The following is a 27,998-nucleotide window of genomic DNA, read 5'->3' as shown; positions in this document are numbered from 1 at the left end:
ATATACTTAGAGTTTGGTGAAACAATGGACTGAATACAATTAATATTTCATTTTATTAAGACAGTTAATCGCAACAAATGCCAGGAAGCGGAACAAACATTACAGGAAAATCACCAGCATGTGGGGTTTTCCAAAATTGGACAAGATAAAGTCCAATGGACAAAACATGTTACAAAAGGGAAATCCAGGCTATACTCCAAGGTGGGATTTTTGTCCATGACGCTCTCGAACTCTGTATCTGGAGAAATTAAAGATGTTACAAAAGACACTGCATCATAATGAGATTCCTAATTGAATCCGAAGTTGCTTTGGAAGGTCGTGTTTCCCTCTGTTTCTTTGATAGCGCCTTGGGGCGGAAGGTTGGGGATAACTGGCTTCAAGAATTTGAACTCATTCGATCCGGAGCCTCCCGTCAGACACACCTCATACTGGTAGCTCTGGGACAGGGTCCCAGTGCCGCTGACGTCCACCAGGTGGCCCGGAAGGTGGCCCTCAGGCACCGAGCAGCCACCCGCCCAGGCGGCCCTGCTCCGCCTGCACAGCCGCACCGCGATGAACGCCAGCACCGAGCACAGGAACAGCGACGACACCGACGCCAGCGCGATGACCAGGTACACGGTCAGCGGGTCGGCCCGCGCCGGGTCGGCCGCCGCTTCGGGCAGCGGCAGGTAGGGCTGCGAGAAGCCGTCCACCAGCAGCACGTGCAGCGTGACGCTGGCCGACAGCGCGGGCTCGCCATTGTCCTTGACCAGCACCAGCAGCCTGTGCTTGGCCGCGTCGCGCTCGCTCAGCAGCCGCGCCGTGCGCACCTCGCCATTGTGCGCCCACACGCCGAACAGCCCGGGCTCCGTGGCCTTGAGCAGCTGGAACGACAGCCAGGCGTTCTGGCCCGAGTCTGCGTCCACCGCCACCACCTTGCTCACCAGGTAGCCCGGCTCGGCCGCCCTGGGCACCAGCTCGGTGCAGGGCGCAGAGCCGTTCTGCAGCGGGTACAGCACGAAGGGCGCGTTGTCGTTGGCGTCCAGCACCTGCACGCGCACCAGCGCCTGGCTGCTCAGCGCGGGCGACCCGCGGTCCGTGGCGCCCACGCGGAACTCGAACGCCTGCAGCGCCTCGAAGTCCAGCGCCCTCAGGGCGAACAGGTGGCCGTTGTCCGCGTTGATGGACACGAGCGAGGCCAGGGGCAGCCGCGGGTCGCGGGGCGGCAGCAGCGAGTAGGTGAGCTGGGCGTTGGCGCCCGCGTCCCTGTCTGTGGCGCTGACGCTGCCGATGTGCAGGGCGGGGCTGTTGTTCTCGCGCAGGAACAGGGTGTAGGCGGTTTGGGTGAAGGCGGGGGCGTTGTCGTTGACGTCGGACACCAGCAGGGTGATGTTGTGCTGGGTTTTCAGCCTGGGGGTCCCCATGTCGGTGACGGTGATGGTGACGTTATACTCGGCTCTGCTCTCCCTGTCCAGTGGCCTCTCTGTCACGAGGGTGTAGAAGTTCTTGAATGTGGATTTCAAGAGAAAAGGAATATCGTCCTGGATGGAACAAACCATCCTGCCATTGTCCCCGGAATCTGGATCAGAAACACTGAAAACAGCAACTACAGTCTCTGGGGAGTTTTCTGGGGTTGAGCTGGCGACTTTCGACAGCGTCAGTTCCGGGGCGTTGTCATTCACATCCAGCACCCGGATAGCTACAGAGCATTTCCCTGAAAGGCCTCCACCATCTGTGGCTGCAATTTCCACGTTATAATATTGAGTTGTCTCGAAATCCAATGCCCTTTTCAGACGAATGTCTCCTGTCATTTCATCTATTACAAATGGTTGAGTAACTTCATCGCCTTGAAATAGAGTGTAAGTTACATTCCCATACGTTCCGGCATCTGAATCACGGGCGGCGACGGTAACAACTAAGGAGTTTAGGGGGCTGTTTTCCAGGACCTGTGCCTCGTAGAGAGACTGTAGAAACTCGGGGGCATTGTCATTGATGTCCAGGACTTCGATGCGGAGGGCAGTGGTCCCTGACCTGGGCGGAGCCCCACCATCCAGCGCGGTGAGGGTTAAACTGAGCTCGGGCTGCTCCTCCCGGTCCAGCGCTTTGTCTAGCACCAGCTCGGGGTATTTTCTGCCATCTCCGCGATTATGAGTGACAACATGAAAATGGGGGTTGGGGCTGATTGAGTAGTTCTGGACAGTGTTGCTACCTATGTCAAAGTCCTGAGCTGTTTTCAAAGGAAACACAGTCCCTGGCTGGACGCTCTCTGGGATTTTTAGGAGCATTTCCCTGTCTAGGAACTCCGGGGAATGGTCATTTATGTCCGTGAGCTGCAGATCAGCTTGGAAAAACTGCACCGGCTTTTCCAGTAACAGTTGGAATTGCAGTATACAGGGATCTGTAGCCCCGCACAGCACCTCCCGGTCTAATTTTTCATATAGAAGCAAATCCCCTGTCTTTATATCAAGCTGAAAGGGCTGTTTGTTTCCTCTGTAATGGATTCGCGCGCCCCGAGTGGCCAGTTCCCCCACCCTGAGCCCCAGGTCTTTTGCCAGGTTGCCCACAAAGGAGCCACTTTCCGTCTCTTCTGGCATGGAGTACCTAACTGCTTCCGAGCCAGCCTCCCACAAAAACAGCAATATAACAAGAAAGACAACTTGCCTTTTCCGGGGCGTTTCTGCCAGCGTGGTCTCCATTGTTCAGACCCAGTTCAAGAAGGTGCAGTTTCTTCAAGCCGGTACAATCAATCCAGAGGGCTTCGGTAAATAACCTCGAATTAGATCTTTCTGGCTGAGTCGCACTAGAACGATGCCCTCTCTGAAGATCTCTGCCTGAAATGCTGCCTTCTTTTAGGAAGCAGTCAACGTTCTGATTTCCCAGCTTAATGGCGGCCCGGGTCCACAGAGCTCTTCATTCGAACTCCTAGCCTGCAGCGCCACCAGGCGTCCATACTTACTATTGCAAATAGTATTTGCTATTCATTCCAATTTATAACTCTGGTGTGTATCAATATCTTTTTAAGTCCCAGAAACCTCCAGTTCTTAGTTATTGGAAGCTCTAAATAAACATTTACTGCACTAACTTTAAGTGAAAGAATACTTTTCAGAATAAACTGAAATGATGTATGAGCTTTCTTCAGGAAAGTACCTTTTGAGTACGTGAAGAAACCTTTTTTGAGAGTTTTCTGTTTTAGTATATTTAAGAAATAAGTGATATGAATGCTTACAAACGTCTACAATTTTACAAAAATTATTTTTTAAATTTATTGATTTTAGAGAGGGGAGGGAAGGAGGCACACAGAGAGAAAAACAGATGTGTTGTTCCACTTACTTATGCATTCATTAATTGCTTCTTGTATGTGTTCTGGCAGGAGGTGGAACCCACAACCTTGGCATAAGGGGAGGACACTGTAACCAACTGAGCTTCCTGGCCAGAGCCTACAAAAATTACTGTTATCTTTAAATATAGCATACATCAGGAAAGGGTACAAATCATAAGTGTACAGTTCAAAGAATTTTCACGAAGTGAATGCACTCCTATAAGCAGAACCAAATTAAAACTAAAATGTTATCAATACCCTGCAAGCCTCCTTCTGTCTTTGGCCACAACCCCCTCCCCCAAAGGTAAGCACTCTCCTAACTTCTATTATTTTGTATTTTTTGAACATTTATACAAACGGAGTTACAGAGTATTTGATCTTTTGTGTTTTCCTTCTTTCACTCAACATTATGTTTGTAAAATGTATTTGTTGTATATTGGTCTGAGTTATTCTCATTGCTTTATAGCATTCTATTGTATGACTATACCATGATTTGTTTATTCATTCTTCAGTTGATGGACATTGGGGTTTTCCGATTTGGGGATATTTTTAGTATTGCTGCTATAAACATTCTCGTACACATCTTTTGGTGTCTGTGTGTGCATTTATGTTTAATATATTCCTACGAGTTAGGTTTCTGTGCATTAAGGTGTACACATATATTTAGCTTTAGCAGATATTGCAAAAACAGTTTTCAAATGCAGTTTTACCCAAACCAGCAAAGAGTGAGAGTTCCAGTTGCTCCATATCCTTATCAACATTTGATATTGTCTTTTAATATTAACCACTCTGGTCAGTGTGGGATGATATCATATTGTAACTTTAGTATTTCCATGATGATCAATTAAATTGAGCACATTTCCACATGCTTATTGGCCATTAGGGTACATTCTTGTAAGTTCTTGAAAAGCTTTTGTCTATTTCTCTATTTGGGATATTTGCCTTTTTTCCTGATTCGTCTTTAGAAGTTCTTAATATATTCTGGGTAAAAGTACTTTTTCAGAAATATGTGTTGCAAATATCTTCTCCCACTCTATAGCGTGGATTTTAACTCTCTTATAGTATCTTTCATGAACCAAACTTCCTAAACTTTAATAGTCTAAACTGTCAATATTTCTCAATAGCTATGGTTAGGACTATTTGTTTTCTCTTTAAGTCTTTGCATACCCCAACAACATAAAAATATTCTTGTATGGTGTTTTTGAAAAATTAATTACTTTAGTTTTCACATTTAGAGCTATAATCCTTTGAAGTTATTTTTTTCATATGAATGAGATTAGGATCAAAAATTTTGTTTTCATATAAACATCCAAGTGATTTTCTACCATTTATTGAAAAGAGGATCCATTCCCCATTGTTTCTGAAGTGTCACTTAATAAAATAAGTGTCAATCAATAAATCAGTAACCATAGGTCTATTAAGAATTTTTTCAATGTTTTTCTGTGTTTATCCTGTAATACAATATTGCCTTAATTAATGTAGCTTCATAATAGGTTTATTATCTGATGGATAAGTCCTCCAGTTCTATTCTTTTTCTTCAAGACTGCTTTGGTTATTATTGTCCCTTTGTATTTCTATATAGACTTTAGATTCAGTCTGTCAATTTCCACAAAGAAATCTGCTGAAATTTTGTTTAGGATTTATTACATCTATAGATTAATTAGGGAGAACTGACATAATTCCCAACCTTGAGTTTTCCAATTATTAAACATTACACATTCTGCTATTTAAGATATTTGGCTTCCAATCTCTATTTCTGTTTTTGCAACAATAGAATTGTCCTATTTTTCCTATTTCATGTATTTTGTGGAAGTTATCTGAATAATGTTTACTACTAAATTCTAATAATTGAATTTCAAAATGTTGATTTGTCCGACACCAGTCTGGTGGTTATCCCTAGGTGGTAAAGAATGGCCTATGCTTGCTCAGTGGCTGAGCATCGACCAATGATCCAGGAGGTCATGGTTGCATTCCTGGTCAGAACACATGCCTGGGTTGCCCATGTTGCTCAACCGCCACTGGGGGGCATGCAGGAGACAGCCGATCAATGATTCTCTCCCATCATTGATGTTTTTCTCTCTCTCTCCCACTTCCTTCCTCTCTGAAATCAATAAATATATATATTTTAAAAAAGAATGGCCTATGCTTTATCAATATACACAGTAGTTCATGAAGTAATTCACAGAGTAATTAATAAATTTACTACATAAATTCATAAAGGTGTGTTCTGGGTGTTTAGTCAATCTCATTTGTTTGATTATACAAATTGAACTTTCCTGGCATAAACAGAAAAAGTGGACTTGGATTTTTATAATGGTGAAATGTCACCATTTTATATTGGTGAAAATGTCAATCAGATTTCTTGTTATACATAAAAGCCAGTTCATTTAAATAGCTAATAATAAATTAAGAAGTCATGAGAGTTGACTACCATATTTGTCTTACATATTTGTTTGTGTTTAATTTTGTTTTCATTTTTTATCACTTTCTCATTTCAATGTTTAGATTGGATGAAGGCTAAAAAGCTGTTTTAGAGAATAACTTAAGGCCTGGCCAAGCAGCTCAGTTGGTTGGAACATTGTTCCTACAAGTTGGGGTTGCAGGATCCTGGTCAGGGTACATACGGGAAGCAGCCAATGAGAGCATGGGTGAGTGGAATAACAAATTGATGTTTCTCTCTCCCTTCATCTCTCTCCCTAAAATCAATATATAATAAAGTTTCTAAAAGAGAATAACTTAAATGGACAATTTCCTTTTTTATTTCATTATATCCTTAGAAAAAAAGTAATTCTGGGAAAAGTGCAAGTAATTAAATTCTAGTAGGATGATACTCGAGATTTCAAAATAAATATTTAGACTATAAAGCAAGCTCTTTAATAGCTCATATTGTGCCAAAAGTTTAACTAAGTGGTTTTATAGTATATTCATATAAATTTAGTTGAAAATCACATGATTAGGTAACTTGACTTATTGAACACAACATAAAACAGTAATAATTCAGATAAGTTCATTTTTTATCTTATTTAATTTCTATTCTTATTGTCCTTAAGGACAAAATAATGCTTATTTCTTACAAAAGAAAGTTCAGCATAATTAATAAATGTATACAAAATACCTAAAAGCTACATTGAACAAAACAGAAGATAACAAAAATAAAAAATAAATTGTTAGTTTGTTGACAAAGGCTGTCCATGTCTGCAAAGTAAATTAAAGTGAAAATCTGATAGCACCTGAAATCAGATTTGAACAGAATAACTGAAATTCATAAAAAAATTACCTGACTCTTTTGAGAGGTAGGAAGAAGCTGCAGAAAACCAAGAGAAACATACAAAAGGAAGGACAAGGAAGTATATCATGCCCTGCACATCTCAAATCCTTTGAAAGGACTTATATTTTAATTAAGGTTCTGAGATTATTTTTGAAACCAAGCAATGACTTAGTTTTACTTAGTAAAAGTGATTCCAAATTATATAAGATTTACTCTTTGATGATTAGTTATAATAGAGAATAATTTTTTAAAATTATAACATTAGTGAGTATTTATGGAGTATATACAATGCACAGGGCAAGTAGCAATCAAATAAGAAAATCTCTAGCATATATGATGCCCACAATGGGAGGTCACACTTTTGGAGTGTTAATATTTTAATGAAGTGCATGTTTATGTACAATTTGGGAGAAACAAGTATGCAAAATTATATGCTCATGGTTATTCAGGGGGCATAGCCTGATAGACAAGCCAACAAGAAAGGTCTAGGTAGCTATAAAAAATTTAAAACATTCTGGTCTCATAATGATAAAGGTATATGGTAAAGACAAGAACCACGAATATATAGAAATGAAAGATTACATAAAAGCTTTAAAATGTTTCATTAAAAGACATTAACTAATTAAGAAGTTGATTTAAACAAAATGTCTTCTTACACTAGAGTAATTTATAGTTATGAAAAGCGTAAACCACTGAGAAGGTCAAATAGGGAGAAAATACATACTCAATGTTTAGCGTAAGTAGAAATTCCAAGTCCAATAAATATTAATAAAAGAAAGAAACCTAGCACGATCAGGGGCATGCATTGGTTTGGAACAGAGATATACATATTTAGAGAACAATACAATTTCTTAAAAGAAATGCATTGCAATGGCAATTAGGTTGGCAAAAATTAAGGAGAAGCTTCACTTCACTAATACAACACTTAACTGAATACAAAGCTATTCCTGCAGTTGGAATTTTCTTTGTCAGGGTCCTGAATCAAGAGGCTGGGGAATATTGGCTTCAGGAACTTGAACTCACCAGTCCCAGGGTCTCCCGTCAGACACACCTCATACTGGTAGCTCTGGGACAGGGTCCCCGTGCCGCTGACGTCCACCAGGTGGCCCGGAAGGTGGCCCTCAGGCACCGGACAGCCACCCGCCCAGGCGGCCCTGCTCCGCCTGCACAGCCGCACCGCGATGAACGCCAGCACCGAGCACAGGAACAGCGACGACACCGACGCCAGCGCGATGACCAGGGACACGGTCAGCGGGTCGGCCTGCGCCGGGTCGGCCGCCGCTTCGGGCAGCGGCAGGTAGGGCTGCGAGAAGCCGTCCACCAGCAGCACGTGCAGCGTGACGCTGGCCGACAGCGCGGGCTCGCCATTGTCCTTGACCAGCACCAGCAGCCGGTGCTTGGCCGCGTCGCGCTCGCTCAGCAGCCGCGCCGTGCGCACCTCGCCATTGTGCGCCCACACGCCGAACAGCCCGGGCTCCGTGGCCTTGAGCAGCTGGAACGACAGCCAGGCGTTCTGGCCCGAGTCTGCGTCCACCGCCACCACCTTGCTCACCAGGTAGCCCGGCTCGGCCGCCCTGGGCACCAGCTCGGTGCAGGGCGCAGAGCCGTTCTGCAGCGGGTACAGCACGAAGGGCGCGTTGTCGTTGGCGTCCAGCACCTGCACGCGCACCAGCGCCTGGCTGCTCAGCGCGGGCGACCCGCGGTCCGTGGCGCCCACGCGGAACTCGAACGCCTGCAGCGCCTCGAAGTCCAGCGCCCTCAGGGCGAACAGGTGGCCGTTGTCCGCGTTGATGGACACGAGCGAGGCCAGGGGCAGCCGCGGGTCGCGGGGCGGCAGCAGCGAGTAGGTGAGCTGGGCGTTGGCGCCCGCGTCCCTGTCTGTGGCGCTGACGCTGCCGATGTGCAGGGCGGGGCTGTTGTTCTCGCGCAGGAACAGGGTGTAGGCGGTTTGGGTGAAGGCGGGGGCGTTGTCGTTGACGTCGGACACCAGCAGGGTGATGTTGTGCTGGGTTTCCAGCCTGGGGGTCCCCATGTCGGTGACCGTGATGGTGATGTTGTACTGGGCTCTGCTTTCTCTGTCCAGCGGGCTCTCTGTGACCAGGGTATAGAAATTCTTGAAAGTCGGTTTTAGAACGAATGGCAGGTTATCTGGAATAGAGCAAATCATCTTCCCATTGTCTCCAGAGTCTCTATCTCGAATTCGGAAGATGGAGACTATGGTCTCAGGGGCATTTTCTGGGATAGAGCTGATGAGTGAAGATATGGACAGTTCAGGGGCGTTGTCGTTCACGTCCACCACCTCTATGGCTACGGTGCCTTTTCCAGAAAGGCCTCCTCCATCTGTAGCTTCAATCTCCACTTGGTAAGATTTAATTTGTTCAAAATCCAGTTTCTTTGTCAGTCGGATTTCTCCTGTGACTTCATTTATTGAGAAAGTTTGCTTAATATCATCTGATGCTTGGAACAAGCCATAGGAAACTCTCCCGAAGTTTCCAGCATCTTTATCCTTGGCTAAGACAGTAATGATTGGAGACTCTAAGGGACTGTTTTCCAGGACCTGCACCTCATATGGGGTGCGCACAAACTCGGGAGCATTGTCATTAACATCCATGACCAGGATTCTCACCGGGACGCTGCCAGACCTAGGTGGAGACCCACCATCCAGCGCCGTGAGGGTTAAGCTGAACTCGGCCTGCTCCTCTCGATCCAGCGCCTTGTCCTGCACCAAATCTGGGTATTTCTTACCCTCACTATGATTTCGAGTAAGAACGTGAAAATACGAATTGGGGCTGATAGTGTATTTTTGAAGACCATTGCTGCCCACATCCAAATCCTGAGCTAATTTCAAGGGAAAAGTAGCCCCTGGCTGGCTGTTTTCCGGTATTTTCAAAAGCATTTCCCTAGTCGGGAATACTGGGGAGTGGTCATTTATGTCCTGGACTGATAATTCTCCTTCAAAAAATTGCACTGGCGTATCCAGCAACAGCTGGAAATGCAATACACACGGTTCAATGGGGCCACATAGCTCTTCCCGGTCTAGTTTCTCCTGCAAAAGCAAATCTCCAGTCTGACGATCCAGCAGCAAGCGCTGCTTGTCATCGTCAGACACCACCCGGGCCGACCTGGCGGCCAGCTCCCCAATTCCCAGGCCCAGGTCCTTGCTCAGATGGGCTACAAAGGAGCCGCTCCCTGTTTCTTCCAGCACAGAATAACGAATAGGCTCCGAGCGAGCCTGAGACAAGAACACTACCAAAATAAAGGCCATCACTTGCCTGTTTGGTTGAATTCTCTGTAGCGTCTCCATGTTGGAACCCGGGCGCTTACAGCCAGTCCCTTCAGCAACCAAAAAGACTTGAGATTTCTTGCTTGGTGGAGTCCTCACAAAGTTGATTTGAATATTAAATTCGTTTCGTGTATCTTCCCCCAAACTCGTTGGTAACCCAGTACCGCTAGCAAAGCTCTTCCGTGTGAGTTTGATTCCGTCTTGGAACAAAGGAATGCGCAAGCTTATTCATAATCTTAGCCTGCAGCGCCACCCTGCGTCTTGATTGAGAAAATATTCTCAAGTCAAAGTATATTTTGGAAGTATCCAAAAGAAATCCATTTTTGAAGTGTATAGAGCTTTTACGAAGTTGCTATGCCATTAAACTGGATAACTTATCAGGTTATGCCGTCACACTGCATGAGCTAGAATAACTGTGAGTCCAAAACAAGAGTGTATTTCGGCCCCCCACAACCTAATCAGTGGAACTTCAAAGAATTCAATTTCCCTCTTCCATCATCTAACTAGGGGAATAAACTCTTACAAAATTACAATTAATGGAAAGTATATCTGTTTGTTTTCAAGTCTGTGAGAAATGTATGATGATGCAAAACTTTGTTAAGGGGCCCTGTGCCACACAGTCTCAGGAGACTGTTTTTCAAAGGAAAGGCTCTATCCTCCTGCACTGGTGTGCAAACAGTAATACAGTGGAAGGAGGAGGCATCTTGCTTTGTTGTAAGTCCTTTTACAGTTTGAACTGACTTTACATTTAGAAGGAAGTCAGGTAGTGTTAGAATCAGATTCTTAGAACTGGAGAGGAAATGAAAGGAGGCCTCATAGATAAAGTAACAAGCTCAGAGGGTAATATCAAGACAGAATTAAGTGAGTAAAAATCATAGAATTTTGTTAAGAGTGACTTTAAGCTTATTTAGCTGGGTAAGTTCCATGTTTTATAATGAGTTTGCATTTTACCATATTCATCCTTTGTGTCCCATATATCATCTTGGCTAGATGATTTGGGTGAAAACAAGAAGCCCAGATTTAAAATATTTTAATCTGTGAGCAAAGGGTGCTTCAGGCCTTTTCTACTCATATAAGGTGCAGAGAAGAAACTTGTTTACAAAATGGATTTCAGAACAGTGCACAGCTATTGAGATTGTTCTGATAAATGAGTTTTTCATTTATAATTAGTCTATTGAATGGAGTACCACTTATCTTGGCACATATGGGATTTCCCCTCCCTAAATATCTTATAATCTACTTACTTAATGCACTTAACTATAATTCATATTGAATGAATTATTTTTAAAGTCTAGCAATAATCTTAGATTCTAATAGAAATTATTAGGGAAAATTATTTTGAAAGAAGTCTGGATTGTAGTAGTCATTCAATAAATATCAGTTGAATAAATAATTAATCTACCCTAATGATCACGTTTCTGCCTATATAAGAAGATTATTGCCAGATCATACATTCAGCCATAAACATGTCTGAAATTGAATAGAAAATTCTGAGACATGAAGGTATAATACATGCTAAACACTACTCAATTAAATTTATTTTGATTCTAGTTCTAGTAATTCCTGTAAGAGATATAGCAATGGCAATAATATTAATACACTTTAGAAATATTTCATATTTCATATTTAAGACAGATGAGAGGAGATACAATAGATGTCAACATTAAGTGAAATAAAAAACATACTGAAAAATTAAAGTAAAGGATATTATTTTAAATATAAATAAAAAACAAATCTGGAAAAAGCAAAGACCAAATTGTGTATAATATAGTAATTAAGTTCTAGTTAGACTCAAGTTAAAGAGCTCAGAACAAATATGTGCCACTATATTCCAGATATTATTCTAAGCATTTTACATGTATTAATTCATTTTTATCCCTCCAATGCCCTATGAGGTGGGCATCTTATTAGCCACATTTTATAGATGAAGAGCTTGAGGGCACAGGGAGTTTAAATAACCTGCTCAAACAAAATAGAGACTGACTTATAGATGCAGAGGGGATTGGGGTGGGGCCAGGTGAAAAAGATGAAAGGATTAAGCAAAAAACAAAACAAAAAAACAAAAAAACCTCATAACCTGCTCATAGTCACACATCATGTGAAATGGCAGAGCTAGGATTCAAACTGTTACAGTATGGCTCCAGAAAGCATTCTTTTATCTACCTAAGTGGAACTGGAGAAGTGAACAACTTTTTAGATCATTTAGATCAAACTTGAGCCTGATCTTGGGTACATAAATATCATAGGTGAAATATATTTGTATTCAAGTTTTCAATTAATATAAGAACCTTTAAAATAGCTTGTTTCCATTTAGAGATATGTACCAGCAAAGAGAGGTGCTTACAAAACTTAGAAATAGAAAGGAAAATTGATAATATTTTGTTGATGTCATTAATTAGGTTAAAAAATTTATGAGTGACTCCCTGTTGTCTTAAATATTGGAGAAAAAATATCTATGGCCCTAGTTGGTTTGGCTTAATGGATATAGCATCCGCCTGCAGACTGAAGAGTACCGGGTTTGATTCTGGTCAGGGGCACATGCCCGGGGTTGTGGGCTTGATCTCCAGTGAGGGGTGTGCAGGAGGCAGCTGATCAATGATTTTCTCTCATCATTGATGTTTCTCTCTCTCCCTCTCCCTTCTTCTCTGAAATCAATAAAAATACATAAAAAAGAAAAAACATCTATGTATAGATCTTTTAAAGTGGTAGTAGGGTATAAAGTTAAAATCAAGAAGGGTAGCTTGAGAAATCTGTGATGAAATCTAAGGCAATTTTTAATAATTCTCTATAGTTTCATACTAAATAAAATATGGTATTTATATTTTTAATGTGACAAACTATTCAAATATCTAATGTCTAACTTATCCTACATCTTTAAAATCAGGAAGTGTGAGTCCTCCAATTTTGTTCTTTTTCAAAATTGTTTTGGCTATTCTGAGTCCCTTGCATTTTCATATGAATTTTAGGGTCAATTTACCAATTTTTGTCCAAAAAAAAAAAAAGCAGCTAGCTAGGATTTTGATAGAGATTGTGTTGAATCTGTTGACCAATTTGGAGGGTATCACCATTTTAACAATATTAAGTCTTCCAATCTGTGAACACTTTTCATTTACTTAGGTCTTCTTTAATTCTTTTCAATGATGTTTTGTAGTATTTAGTATACAAATCTTGCACTTATTTTTTTCAATTTATTCCTAAGTTTTTTATTCTTTTTCATGCAATTATAAATGGAATTGTTTTCTTCATTTTGGGGTTGTCTAATGCTAGTGTACAGAAATACTAATTGATTTTTGTTTATTGATCTTATATTCTCCAACCTAGCTAAAATCATTTATCCATTTTAGTAGTATTTGTGGATTCCTTTGCATTTTCTTTATGGACTATTGTGTTATCTGCAAATACAATTTTACTTCTTCATTTCCAATCTGAATTATTTTATTTGTTCTACTTGTCTAATTGCCCTGGCTAGAACTTCTAGTATAATGTTAAATGGAAACAGTGAGATGGAACATCCATGGTTTGTTCCAGATCTTAGAGGGGAAGTTTTCAGTCTGTCACCATTGCATATGAAGTTAGCTGTGGGTTTTTATAGTTGCCCTATATCAGGTTGAGTACGTATACTATGATTCCTATTTGTTGAGTTTTTAACATGAAAAAGTATTGGATTTTGTAAAATAATTTTCTCCATTTATTGAGACAGTTGTATGGTTTTGTCCTTTCTTGTTAATATGGTGAGTTTCATTGATTAACTTTCATATGTTAAACCCAACCTTGTTTTGGGGGGACAAATCCCACTTGGTCATGGTGTATAAACCTTTTTTATGTTGCTGGAGTCAGTTCACTAATATTTTGTTGAGGATTTTTGCCTCTATATTAATAAAGTATATATTTAGTTTTCTTTTCTTGTGTTACCTATGTCTGATTTGGGCATCAGGGTAATACTAGCTTCATTGAATGAATTGGGAACTGGTCTCTGATTCTTTTCTTAAACAAGATGTGAAGGATTGGTATTAATTCTTTAAACATTTGGTAGAATTCACCAGTGAAGACATTTAATCCTGGGCTTTTATTTGTGGAAAGTTTTTTGATTGCTGATTAAATCTTGTTGAATAGGATGAGACATTCAGAGTGAAGAAATCCATTTCCCCAGAGACAAAGGAATTTAAGAAAAATCCCCCTCAAAATTACAATATTTAGAGAATACAATTTTAATTTTTTATAAACCCCAAATTTTTCTATAAGTTGTTTCTCATGAAAGTATCTCCTTATGCATAGCCCATATAAGTTGGAGACAATGACTTCAGAAATCTAAACCCTTTTGTCTCTGATATTCCAGTCAGAAACCTCTCACAATAACAGATCTGGGACTAAGTCGCAGTGATGTTGATATCCTCAAAATGAAAATAGCCTGTATGCAGCAGTCCATTGAAGGTTCCCTGTTCATCCTCCACATGAGTGTCAGTGAACAGCTGAGTCAAGTCAGTGAACAAGAGAACCCATAGGCTTGGGTAGACTTCTGTGGGTGATTCAATGAATGGGAGGTAGAGCTGGGATAGGTCCTAGGCCAGGTGTAGAATTACCATACCAAATAAAGGTGGCTTCTAGTTGTTCTTAATAATAGCACCAGCTCGTGTCTAGCTGTGGCTATCACATAGGAACCTAGATATGCATGCTAAATATCAAGTACTCACTCTGAGACCTTGAATCATTGATGAAATACTTATGAGTTCTAACTCAAGTCACCATCCAGGTTAGCACCTTGTTCTACTGGCACCAACTCAGTGTAAAATATAGGATTGCTTTGCAGAGGTTTTTTTATTTTGTCATCCAGCATGTTGTGTGTCACACAGAACTGCCATGTGCAGCACTGTCATGCCTCTTAATCAAGACTATAATTTTTGGAGAACCAAGATGGCGGCATAGGTTAACGCCGGAGTTTGCTGCCTTGAACAACTACTTCAAACGTGAAACTAAAAAACGGAACGGACATCACCCAGAACCACAGGAACGCTGGCTGAGTGGAAGTCCTACAACTAGGAGGGAAGAGAAACGCATACGGACACTCAGAGGAGGCGCAGTGCTGAAGTCAAATTCTGAGGTGCGGAGTGCCCGGAGCTGGCTGGCGGCGGAGGGCGCGGTTGGCATTTTCAATCGGGAGGGAGTCGCAGCCTCTGAGCTCCAGATACAGGCGAGTCTTTAGGGACCCAGACTCAAACGGGAGAAGCGGGACTGTCTGGCTTCGGTCAGAGCGAGTGCAGCTTTCTCTCCGAGCTTTGCAGCGGGTGCTGGGACTCAGAGAGGCAGAGCCCCTGGGGACAGGACTGAAAGCCACCATAACTTCTCTCTCCGGCCCACCCTGTTGATCCTGTGCGACCCGCCCTGCCCAAGCCCTGCACAGAGGCATTTGTCGGATAGCCTCAGGCAATGGCTAGATTGGCACCTCCCTAGAGGACAGAAGTTCTCTCACTGCAGACACAGCTGATTCTCATAGCCACTTGGCCTGGAGGTCAAACCCTCCCTGGTATTAGCTACAACAATCAAGGTTTAACTATAAGACTGCGCACAAAGACCACTAGGGGGTGCACCAAGAAAGCATAACAAAATGCGGAGACAAAGAAACAGGACAAAATTGTCAATGGAAGATATAGAGTTCAGAACCACACTTTTAAGGTCTCTCAAGAACTGTTTAGAAGCTGCCAATAAACTTAATGAGATCTACAAGAAAACTAATGAGCCCCTCGATGTTATATTGGGGAACCAACTAGAAATTAAGCATACACGGACTGAAATAACGAATATTATACAGACTCCCGACAGCAGACCAGAGGAGCGCAAGAATCAAGTCAATGATTTGAAATGCGAGGAAGCAAAAAACACCCAACCGGAAAAGCAAAATGAAAAAAGAATCCAAAAATGCGAGGATAGTGTAAGGAGCCTCTGGGACAGCTTCAAGCGTACCAACATCAGAATTATAGGGGTGCCAGAAGATGAGAGAGAGCAAGATATTGAAAACCTATTTGAAGAAATAATGACAGAAAACTTCCCCCACCTGGTGAAAGAAATGGACTTACAGGTCCAAGAAGCGCGGAGAACCCCAAACAAAAGGAATCCAAAGAGGACCACACCAAGACACATCATAATTAAAATGCCAAGAGCAAAAGACAAAGAGAGAATCTTAAAAACAGCAAGAGAAAGAAAGTCAGTTACCTACAAGGGAATACCCATACGACTGTCAGTTGATTTCTCAACAGAAACTTTGCAGGCCAGAAGGGAGTGGCAAGAAATATTCAAAGTGATGAATACCAAGAACCTACAACCAAGATTACTTTATCCAGCAAAGCTATCATTCAGAATTGAAGGTCAGATAAAGAGCTTCACAGATAAGGAAAAGCTAAAGGAGTTCATCACCACCAAACCAGTATTATATGAAATGCTGAAAGGTATCCTTTAAGAAGAGGAAGAAGAAGAAAAAGGTAAAGATACAAATTATGAACAACAAACATGCATCTATCAACAAGTGAATCTAAGAATCAAGTGAACAAATAATCTGGTGATCATAATAGAATCAGGGACATAGAAAGGGAATGGACTGACTATTGTTGGGGGGGGGAAAGGGGTGTGGGAGATGCGGGAAGAGACTGGACAAAAATCGTGCACCTATGGATGAGGACAGTGGGTGGGGAGTGAGGGCGGAGGGTGGGGCAGGAACTGGGAGGAGGGGAGTTACGGGGGCGAAAAAAGAGGAACAAATGTAATAATCTGAACAATAAAGATTTAATTAAAAAAATAATAATAATAAAAAAATAAATCAACTTAAAAAAAAAAGACCATAATTTTTCCTATAGGTAATCCCAATGTGTCACTTCAGTTTCAACTCAATTTTCCTCAAAATCAGCTTGATTATTATTCAAATCAGCTTGTTTACTCTGAAGCTTGAAAAGTAAAAAATGTTTCCATTAGCTCCCATGTCTACAGCCTTAACAGATACATTACAACCAGAGGATGACATTCCCTGAGATTTTTGCCTCAAGGAGCAAATGCAGAGTGATGCCACCCAAGGGAAACTGGGATCCAGCTCAAACAAATCAATAGGTGTTCATAGGACTTCTACCTGTGTGTGGCAAAGTTGAGCTAGGTTTCTTAATGAAGGCTTGAATTTGCAGTCTGGTGCTCTTCTTCCCTTCCACAAGATTACCAAAACCAGGTCTGAGGGAAACCTCCAAGAGGAGATGAATTCTCAATAAAATATCAGCAAGCATATGAGGAAGACTAACAGCTGAAAATTTTACTCAACAGATAAAAGAATGTATAACTAAAATACAGAGATTCAGAACAATATATAAAGAAGTTAAAAGTAAAAGATTTAATTTCCTGAAATAAAAAAGAAAGAAATAGTAATTGTGGGGGAGGGGAACATATTGTTGTGAAAGCTTGCCAAATGGAAATTGTGAAAAAGAAAACTACAGTTACTTAAACAAAAGAAAATTCAGTATATTCAGTAAATTTCAAGTTAGGACCTAGCAAGTCTCAGAACATCAAGAATAAATTTAAAAATTTAAAAGAGAGGTAAGAACTTTACAGATAAAGAATAAGAACTAAACTGATATCACTTTTCATCAACGGTGTTAAATACCAAAAGAAAAGAAGGAAAATGACTTTTAAAATCCTTGATCAACCTAACTGTTGGCAAAGAGCATGAGTATTAAACATAAAAGTACTCTGAATTTAGATTTCCAGCTTTAACACCTATAACAATCTACTCCAAGAAGCAAAAGATTCCCAGAATAAAGTAGTGGAATGCATAGAATCATTTTCATATTTTTTAAAAGCCCTCATTTGCAAGGAAGCCATATTTAATGATTCAGAAAGATTTATAAAAAGCGTAAGTTACTTCAGTAGTTTTAATGAGTGATGTTTGAATATAGTTCAGTCTTTTAACAGTCATAGAAATGTTTAAACTTCATTTACATCTCTTTGCTTTTCAGTGTTGAAAGCTAGATTGTGAATGTCAAGAAAATGTTAAATTATTTCTGAATAAATGTTTTCAGAGAGGTAAAAAGGCAAGTGCACACTATCTAGAATTATGTTTTGAAAACAAGTGGTAGGTGATTTTAAAGTTTATTCAAAGCCTTTAGTATCTTGCAAATTTCACTTTATTTTGATACCATGAAGGCTAACCAAAGTTCAATAGAATAAACTATTAGAGGCCATTGGCCAAAAAGGGATTATCCTCTACTGTTTCCACAAGTGAATACATCCCTGGCTCAGACACTACCTAGAACCCAGTCAAGTAAAGAGAAGCCTTGATCAAAAGTATGTGTCTTTTTCCTCTCCATGAAAATTCAGCTAAGTATGAAAAGAAGAAGAGCCAGATCTAAACATCTCTATAAAATACTTAATGTATGAAAGGAAATATTCTCTTTCCTCTGATTATTAAGGATTAGTGTATTTAATATTCAATTATATAAAATGACACTATTTATAAACTACATTTTAATGTGTGAAGCATGTCAATCTTAAATTCTTTTCCTCTTTTCAGAATATTGAAAATCTTTGAGAAACCTTAGTTCCCTTTCTTGGAAAGTTCTAGCCCTCTGGGTGAGAAAATGCTTTATAAGGAGAATACTTATGTTTTCCCAATTAACTTCTCTAATTGGAATCTAAACATTTTATTATTAAAAAATAAGTTTTTCTACAGTACTCCAAATAGCCATGAAAATTTGGTGTTTTGGTTGCTTCCAGATTTTATTCGTAGTTGTAGATATTTAGACTTTCACAGTGATTTTGCTCTCTCCTTTTTAGAATGTCATACTCTTGTACATCTTATTTTAATTACATTATGGGAAGCAGAATGCTGATGCAGATGGACATACCCCAGAAGGACCATACATAATCTTAAATCATGTCAGATTGAAATCTGAAGGAGGGAAGTAAGAAGGAAATAAAGAAAGGGTTCCATCATATGTTACCATATAAATGCCAAGTAGATATTACTTTTTTTAAAAGTAGGTTGAATGGGACACCAAATTTTGGTGTCCCAATGGGACACCATGGAATCATTTGTAGATCATGTATACAACTACTTACTATCTTTACATTTTTAAAAAGACCCTAAGGTCGGTAACATTTATATCTTAGAATTTACTAACCAAACTGTCATCCCACAAGATGCTTTCCTAAACAATGTTTTCATATCAAATGGAAAAGCACAATCAGATGTTCAAAATGCCTTGTGTTTAATTTTTCCTAACCGTGGGTACACTTTAGGCAAACCTAAGAGTAATTTGCCCTATTAGCCTATATTTTGTCCACTTTGAGCCAATATAAGCATATGAAACACTGAAATATTAATTGCAAATGTAAAAACAAAACGAATTAAATGTATCACTTTCTTTTAGGTACTATACCCCAAAAAACATGCTGTGCCTTAAAGATGGAACATCTGAAAGAAAACACATTCTTATCTATCCACCAACTTCATTAGCCATAGAAAAGCTGCTTTAGGAATATTATAAGGAACATTATCTCACTTGCTATGGATATAAAATTTGAAATGAGTCACTTAAAATAAACCTATTTGAAGTCAACATTGAAACATAATGAATTTATTTTTACTCACCTATTAGAAAAAGAAAAGGAGGCATTAAGACTGCATTGGTAAGAAAGAAAACAGGTAAGAATATGCAAGGATTAACTAACTTGATAGAAACTAAAATCAATATATAAACAAAATTATTATCAACTAAAGATTCTTGATTTTGAAAGAAAGTATTCATAGCCAAATAACTATATTTTATTCTTCTATTAATGAAACCTAAGTTATTCCCGCAATTGCAGTTTTGAACTACTCTTGCTCAATGTCTTCAACCAGACCACTGGGGAAAATCGGTTTGAGAAACTTGAGCTCGCTGGTCCCTGAGCCTCCCATCAGACACACCTCATACTGGTAGCTCTGGGACAGGGTCCCCGTGCCGCTGACGTCCACCAGGTGGCCCGGAAGGTGGCCCTCAGGCACCGAACAGCCACCCGCCCAGGCGGCCCTGCTCCGCCTGCACAGCCGCACCACGATGAACGCCAGCACCGAGCACAGGAACAGCGACGACACCGACGCCAGCGCGATGACCAGGGACACGGTCAGCGGGTCGGCCTGCGCCGGGTCGGCCGCCGCTCCGGGCAGCGGCAGGTAGGGCTGCGAGAAGCCATCCACCAGCAGCACGTGCAGCGTGACGCTGGCCGACAGCGCGGGCTCGCCATTGTCCTTGACCAGCACCAGCAGCCGGTGCTTGGCCGCGTCGCGCTCGCTCAGCAGCCGCGCCGTGCGCACCTCGCCATTGTGCGCCCACACGCCGAACAGCCCGGGCTCCGTGGCCTTGAGCAGCTGGAACGACAGCCAGGCGTTCTGGCCCGAGTCTGCGTCCACCGCCACCACCTTGCTCACCAGGTAGCCCGGCTCGGCCGCCCTGGGCACCAGCTCGGTGCAGGGCGCAGAGCCGTTCTGCAGCGGGTACAGCACGAAGGGCGCGTTGTCGTTGGCGTCCAGCACCTGCACGCGCACCAGCGCCTGGCTGCTCAGCGCGGGCGACCCGCGGTCCGTGGCGCCCACGCGGAACTCGAACGCCTGCAGCGCCTCGAAGTCCAGCGCCCTCAGGGCGAACAGGTGGCCGTTGTCCGCGTTGATGGACACGAGCGAGGCCAGGGGCAGCCGCGGGTCGCGGGGCGGCAGCAGCGAGTAGGTGAGCTGGGCGTTGGCGCCCGCGTCCCTGTCTGTGGCGCTGACGCTGCCGATGTGCAGGGCGGGGCTGTTGTTCTCGCGCAGGAACAGGGTGTAGGCGGTTTGGGTGAAGGCGGGGGCGTTGTCGTTGACGTCGGACACCAGCAGGGTGATGTTGTGCTGGGTTTTCAGCCTGGGGGTCCCCATGTCGGTGACGGTGATGGTGATGTTGTATTCAGCCTGGCTCTCTCTGTCCAGAGCTCCTTCGGACACTAGGGTGTAAAAGTTTTCTACAGATGGTTTTAGGACAAAGGGGAGATTGTTCTGGATGGAACACCTCATTCTCCCATTGTCCCCAGAGTCTGGATCGGAAACACTGAAAACGGCCACCACGGTCTCTGGCGAGTTTTCCGGGATGGGGCTGGTAACTGACGACAAGGTCAGCTCTGGTGGGTTGTCATTGACATCAACTACCTGAACTATTACCGTTGATTTTCCTGTAAGGCCTCCACCATCCTTGGCTTCTATGTCAAACTCATAACTATTAATTGCCTCAAAATTCAAGTATTTGATTAGTTGGATATCACCGGTAATGGGATTTAGTTGAAAAGTTTTGGAAATTTCTTCAGAAACATGAGCAAGTGAATATGATATTGTCCCAAAATTTCCTGTATCCAAATCAGAAGCTGAGACAGTGACAATAACAGAGTTAACGGGGCTGTTCTCTAGAACTTCAACCTCATAGAGCGACTGTGTAAATTCTGGGGCGTTGTCATTTATGTCTAAGACCAGGATGTGGAGCTGAACGTTGCCAGACCTGGGTGGCGACCCGCCATCCAGCGCCGTGAGCGTTAAACTGAACTGTGGCTGCTCCTCACGGTCCAGCGCTTTGTCCAGCACTAATTCTGGGTACTTCCTTCCATCCCTACGGCTGTTTGTGAGAATGTGGAAGTGGGGGTTAGGAGTGATCGTGTAGTTTTGGAGACCGTTTCTTCCCACGTCCACGTCCTCAGCATTTCCCAGTGGAATGATTGTTCCTGGTGGAGTGCTTTCTGGGATTTTCAGCTGCATCTCATTTTCAAAGAATACTGGAGAATGGTCATTTACATCTATGACCTGGAGCTCATTTGGAATAAACTGCAAAGGGTTTTGCAGTAAAATCTGAAAATGCAGTATACATGGCTCTGTGGGGCCGCATAGCTCCTCCCGGTCCAATTTCTCATCTAGGAGCAAATCACCGGTCTGATGGTTGAGCTCAATACGCTGTCTGTTCCCTTTAGACACAACTTGGGCCCCCCTCACGGCCAGTTCCCCTGCACTCAGCCCCAAATCCTTTGCTAGGTTGGTTATTAAAAAGCCCCTCTCTTTCTCCTCAGCCACAGAGTAGCGTCTCGATTCGGACCCGGCCAGAAACCCACCAAGAAAAACAAAGAGAAACAGGACTTGCCTTTGTCTAAGAAACCGCTCCCCTCCGGCCTCCATTTCATTTTCTGCCATGTTCTTCCAAGAAATATTGCCAAGCTGAGCCTCCGACAGCGCTGGGAAATGCAAAGTCTTTTGCCTCCCAACCTTTGGAGAAGATCTAGCAGATAATCCCTTCCAGCGCTCAGATTTGCTTGCTTTAAATCTGTCCAAGCTCACAACTCCTGGTGTACGGTACCGGATCGGTGCGTTACTGAGCACGCACAGTGCCTGTGGTTTAATTCTCCTTCTTAGTCAACAGCGCCACCATGCGTTCGCTCGCAGTTTCAAACTCTTGGAGAAGGTGCTTTGGGGTTTTTTGTTGTTTTGATCTTTTAAATTGCTTATTCCCCTTACTAAAACCAGTTGAAGCTACTGGAGGAGTTTCCTGTGTCACTTGAGTTAAAAAACACAACCGAGGGAAATTAAATGCGCCCTTATTTAAAGACGTACTGTTCCTGGCAGAGTCCTCATTTATATGATTTTGCGGAAGTGGACACCTTAGCTAGGACTACCACCCCTGTCGGTAATTATTAAACTAATTTGAAAATATTTTGCTCTACATTACAACATGCCTCACTATCATATTTGTGTTTTTATTTTCCAACTTTTGTAAAATGTGCACGAGTTGCTTTTATAGTAAGAAAAAATGTTATGAAAAGATGAACTCATGCATAAAATGTTATACTAGATTATGTCAGTGGGTATATCCAGAGACCACAAATGCCGCATTCCTTCCACATTTTAACATTCACTCGAGGAATACAGAGCTTTTTCCTTTTTTAAAAAAAATATTTTATTGATTTTCCACAGAGAGGAAGGGAGAGGGATAGAGAGTTAGAAACATCGATGAGAGAGAAACATCGATCAGCTGCCTCCTGCACACCTCCCACTGGGGATGTGCCTGCAACCAAGGTACATGCCCTTGACCGGAATCGAACCTGGGACCTTTCAGTCCGCAGGCTGACGCTCTATCCACTGAGCCAAACCGGTCAGGGCTTTCCTTTTTTATTTCACAGTAATTTTACCATTATTGGTTTCATCAGTATAACCGTATTTCATCTGTGGAAACAGATACTTGTTAAGTTTGTAGAAGTTGGGCATATAGTGGTAACAAGGCAGACATATACCTTACACAGTTTTCCATCTAATGGGGTGAAGACTTTGAACAGATGTTCAAACAGTGTGAAAAGTGCTATATAGGAAAGTTACTGAGTGAACTTGAAAGTATGGATAGGGAGACATAATTTTAATGGGGGGCAGGGTTTGAGAAAAAGTTCCCAAAGATGTGCCATTTAATATGGAACATGAATGATGAGAAGTTTGCCAGGCTACAACTACAAAATGGAAAGATTCTGTTTATGAGAAACTGATATGTAAAGGCCCTAGGACAGTAAAGCATAGCTATTCCAGACAATGAAGGAAGATCAGTGTAGCCAAAATTACTGTCCCAAAAGTAAGTGGGAAGAGAAGGCTGGAGAGATAGATTGGGGCCAAATAATGGGTGCTTGGATTTTATTCTAAGACTGAAAGGAAGCTAGTGCAGTGTTTCAGGCAGGGAAATGAACAACACACATATCATGTGCTCGATCTGGGTCCTTCACAGTCATCAGGAATATTTCACAAAGGCTCATCTCTTAAGTTTAGTCTTAATATTAGTGATATGTAAAATAACAGCAATTATACATCTATATATTATCTTATTTCATCATAACTGCAAGCTATTGACATAGCTGTTATTGCTAGTGTGGGGGGACAGAAATTATATGACTTATCCAAGACCCTAAAGGTAATAAGTTGGTTAATCAGAGACTTTGGATACCAAGATGGTGCTCCACACCACTAATAATCTCAAAATAAGATCTTTCACATTCATCTTATAATTTTAACAGTATAGCTCAAGCATCAAATGATATAAACATTTTAAAGAAGGCAGAAGAACATTAAAAATTAAAGTTTTATTTTAATGTCTAGATCAAAAATTAAACTGCAAGAAATAGAGAAAGTTGGACGAATCCAACTTTTAAATTATAAAATACAAAATACAGTTTCCCCATTTGTATTCCTTAAGCCGTGGGCAGGAGAGGAGAGCCAAATTAAGCGGGAAGGGAAAAGGAAAAATATGTTAAAGGAAAGAGACACCAAGAACTGATAACTGCATGGTGTTCAAATAATAGTGATCACTTCAATTAACTTATATATATTATATATATAAATTCACTATGCATCAGAGAGCACTTAATTCCAGCAAAAGTTTGTCCTGTGAGTATTTAAATATCAATATATATCACGGGTGAAATAAAGACACTTCTTTCTTTCTTTCAATCAGTCATTCAAAAATTTTATTAAGAACCTATAATCTTCAAGTCATTGTGCTAATCATGCAATAAATGGGGAGCTGTTGAAAAACATAATTCAAGCACCTACAAAGAAAAAAGCATTGAAAAGCAGGAAATTGAAAGGGGAAAAGAGAAGCAGTCCATGCAAAAAAAAAAAAATGGAATGAGAAGACAGACCAAGATACATATTTCCCCATGAGCTTATTTCCAAATGAATCAGAAATGCTCCAGAAATTTTTGAAAAAAATGCAGTGTTAAACTACATTTGAAGTTTCTAAAATTTGGTTAAGGACAGAGACATACATTCCCTCAAATCTTTAAAAAAAATTAACCTCTGCTTATTTCAATTCCTCCTTTTAAAAATCTCAGTTTAATTATTAAAAACTTTCTACTTAAAATTCAAGAGATTTGATAAACATAATTAAATTTTGTGTACTGTCCTTGTAAACTGCAGCTTTGCTAAGTGTACTCATTATAACTTTTTTGGAGAATTATTTTACAGTTTTCCACATACATAATCAAATTATCAGCAAATATAGTTTTACTTCTTTATATTCCCCCCCTCCAATGTTGTTTTAAATAGAAAGCTTGAAGAATTAGCATGTCTTTGAAAATGACTGGACATGTGCTATGCATTTAACTACAGTTTGGAATGTTAGTGGTTGATTTATTGAATACTTTCAATGTGAATGGTTTGTGGAACCCAACAGTCAAAGTTCTCACATCTCTAAAGAATCATAACTTCCATGTACGGACACTTTGTGATAGTAAATATTTAGAAAAATGTGACAGAGTGCTATATTAATGGTTTTAGCCAATGTGACTTCACAAGATAAAACAATAGCCTTAGAGAGTAGAAAAAAAAAAACCCTGTAGGAATAGCAAACATTTAAAAATGTAAGACTGCAAAATTACCTAGGCCCTGGGGAAGGGAAGGATAGAAAAAGATGCTCTAACTTTAAAATTCAGACTTTTGGGAAGACAAAATTTACTTTCACATTTTAAGTGGAATTACGGTACAGGGAGACTAATCGCCAATGAGAATACAAAGAAAATTAGCATTCATTATACCACAAAGCAACACATTTAGAAACACTAGTAACGTGCACTGAATTCAAATGAGATATTTACACTTCAAATAAAAAGAAACAAACCTCAATGGGCAAAGCAGTAAAAAAAAAAAAAAAAGGATTTTTCACAAATTAGCTGAGACTAGAGTCAGTAGACCCCTACCAATTCTTAACTGAAGTCAGAGCTATTCCTGAAACTGGGGTTTGCCTCACTAGCCCTCTCCGCACCTGGAGCAAGAAAGTTGGGAAGAATGGGTTTGAGGAACTTGAACTCGCTGGTCCCTGTGCCTCCCGTCAGACACACCTCATACTGGTAGCTCTGGGACAGGGTCCCCGTGCCGCTGACGTCCACCAGGTGGCCCGGAAGGTGGCCCTCAGGCACCGAACAGCCACCCGCCCAGGCGGCCCTGCTCCGCCCGCACAGCCGCACCGCGATGAACGCCAGCACCGAGCACAGGAACAGCGACGACACCGACGCCAGCGCGATGACCAGGGACACGGTCAGCGGGTCGGCCTGCGCCGGGTCGGCCGCCGCTTCGGGCAGCGGCAGGTAGGGCTGCGAGAAGCCGTCCACCAGCAGCACGTGCAGCGTGACGCTGGCCGACAGCGCGGGCTCGCCATTGTCCTTGACCAGCACCAGCAGCCGGTGCTTGGCCGCGTCGCGCTCGCTCAGCAGCCGCGCCGTGCGCACCTCGCCATTGTGCGCCCACACGCCGAACAGCCCGGGCTCCGTGGCCTTGAGCAGCTGGAACGACAGCCAGGCGTTCTGGCCCGAGTCTGCGTCCACCGCCACCACCTTGCTCACCAGGTAGCCCGGCTCGGCCGCCCTGGGCACCAGCTCGGTGCAGGGCGCAGAGCCGTTCTGCAGCGGGTACAGCACGAAGGGCGCGTTGTCGTTGGCGTCCAGCACCTGCACGCGCACCAGCGCCTGGCTGCTCAGCGCGGGCGACCCGCGGTCCGTGGCGCCCACGCGGAACTCGAACGCCTGCAGCGCCTCGAAGTCCAGCGCCCTCAGGGCGAACAGGTGGCCGTTGTCCGCGTTGATGGACACGAGCGAGGCCAGGGGCAGCCGCGGGTCGCGGGGCGGCAGCAGCGAGTAGGTGAGCTGGGCGTTGGCGCCCGCGTCCCTGTCTGTGGCGCTGACGCTGCCGATGTGCAGGGCGGGGCTGTTGTTCTCGCGCAGGAACAGGGTGTAGGCGGTTTGGGTGAAGGCGGGGGCGTTGTCGTTGACGTCGGACACCAGCAGGGTGATGTTGTGCTGGGTTTTCAGCCTGGGGGTCCCCATGTCGGTGACGGTGATGGTGATGTTGTACTCAGATCTCATCTCTCGGTCCAGGGCTGTGTTTGTCATTATTGTGTAAAAATTCTCAACAGAGGGTTTAAGGAAGAACGGAAGGTGATCTTGGATGGAGCAAACCATCCTCCCATTTTCTCCCGAGTCAGGATCTGAAACACTGAATACAGCAATGACGGTCTCCTGCAAGTTTTCTGGGATTTCATTGATAAGTGTTGACATGGTCAGTTCCGGCGGGTTGTCATTCAAATCTATCACGTGGACAAGCACCACACAACTTCCAGAAAGACCCCCACCATCTATCGCATGAATATTTAATGTATACGTCTGAATAGATTCAAAATCCAGTTTCTGTGTTAAAAGGAGTTCTCCCGATTTTGCATTTATTCGAAAAGTTTTGCGAATGTCTTCCGAAGCCTGGGAGAAGACATAAGATATTTCTCCATAGGCTCCAATGTCTAAATCTCTAGCCGAGACCATAGCAACCTGGGATCCAATGGGGCTGTTTTCCAGAACCTGAACTTCATAGAGCAACTTTGCAAATTCCGGGGCATTATCATTGATGTCCAAGACTTCAATGCGGACCAGGGCGGTGCCAGACCGGGGTGGCGTCCCGCCATCCAGCGCCGTTAGGGTTAACATGATCTCAGACTGTTCCTCGCGGTCCAGCGCTTTGTCCAGCACCAGCTGTGGTAATATTATGCCGTCGGAACTGTTTTGTAATTTAAGATGGAAGTGGGAATTGGGACTGATTGTGTAACTTTGGAGACCGTTGCTTCCCACATCTAAATCCTGGGCACATTCTATTAAGAAAGCAGTCCCGGGAGTGATAATTTCTGAGATTTTCAAAATTATTTCTTTGTCCAGGAAAACTGGGGAATGATCATTTATGTCCCTAATCCGTAGCTCAGCCTGAAAAAACTGCAAAGGATTTTCCAGTAACACCTGGAAAGGTAGCACACAGGGCTCGGTAGGGCCGCACAGCTCCTCCCGGTCCAGTTTCTCATTTAACAACAAATCCCCGGTCTGCCTATCCAAGTGCAAACGCATTTTTTTCCCTTTGGAAACGACGCGGGCCCCTCGCGCAGCCAGCTCATCTACCTCCAATCCCAGGTCCTTTAACAAATTGGCCACAAAGGAGCCACTCTCCATTTCCTCGGCCACTGAATAATGCCTAGGCGCGGAACCAGCCTGAGCTATGCCCAGCAAAACAAAGAATATCAAAACTTGCCTTTGTTTCAGAAAGCGCTCCTTTCCTTCTCTGGCCTCCATCT

At 42.6% G+C, this 27,998-nt stretch overlaps 2 protein-coding genes across 2 annotated transcripts; both read right to left on the bottom strand.

Annotated features, from left to right (window-relative positions):
- Positions 1 to 41: 41 nt before the first annotated feature.
- LOC308520290 (uncharacterized protein) lies at positions 42 to 27,996 on the bottom strand (the record flags this gene model as incomplete). Its single annotated transcript, XM_081092786.1, has 3 exons — positions 42 to 2,201; positions 21,569 to 22,206; positions 25,605 to 27,996. The coding sequence occupies 3 exons, from the start codon at positions 27,994 to 27,996 to the stop codon at positions 288 to 290; spliced, it is 4,944 nt and encodes a 1,647-aa protein (XP_080948912.1). The 3' UTR covers positions 42 to 287.
- On the bottom strand, positions 3,647 to 9,870 carry PCDHB4 (protocadherin beta 4; the record flags this gene model as incomplete). The annotated part of the gene is made up of 1 exon (XM_081090856.1): positions 3,647 to 9,870. One exon carries the CDS (start codon positions 9,868 to 9,870, stop codon positions 7,492 to 7,494), a length of 2,379 nt encoding a protein of 792 aa, XP_080946982.1. The 3' UTR covers positions 3,647 to 7,491.
- Positions 27,997 to 27,998: the final 2 nt, after the last annotated feature.

The sequence above is a fragment of the Myotis nattereri genome (assembly GCF_964212035.1).
Source record: "Myotis nattereri genome assembly, chromosome: 5".
NCBI classification, from domain to species: domain Eukaryota; kingdom Metazoa; phylum Chordata; class Mammalia; order Chiroptera; family Vespertilionidae; genus Myotis; species Myotis nattereri.
This window is presented reverse-complemented; position numbering and strand designations above follow the sequence as displayed.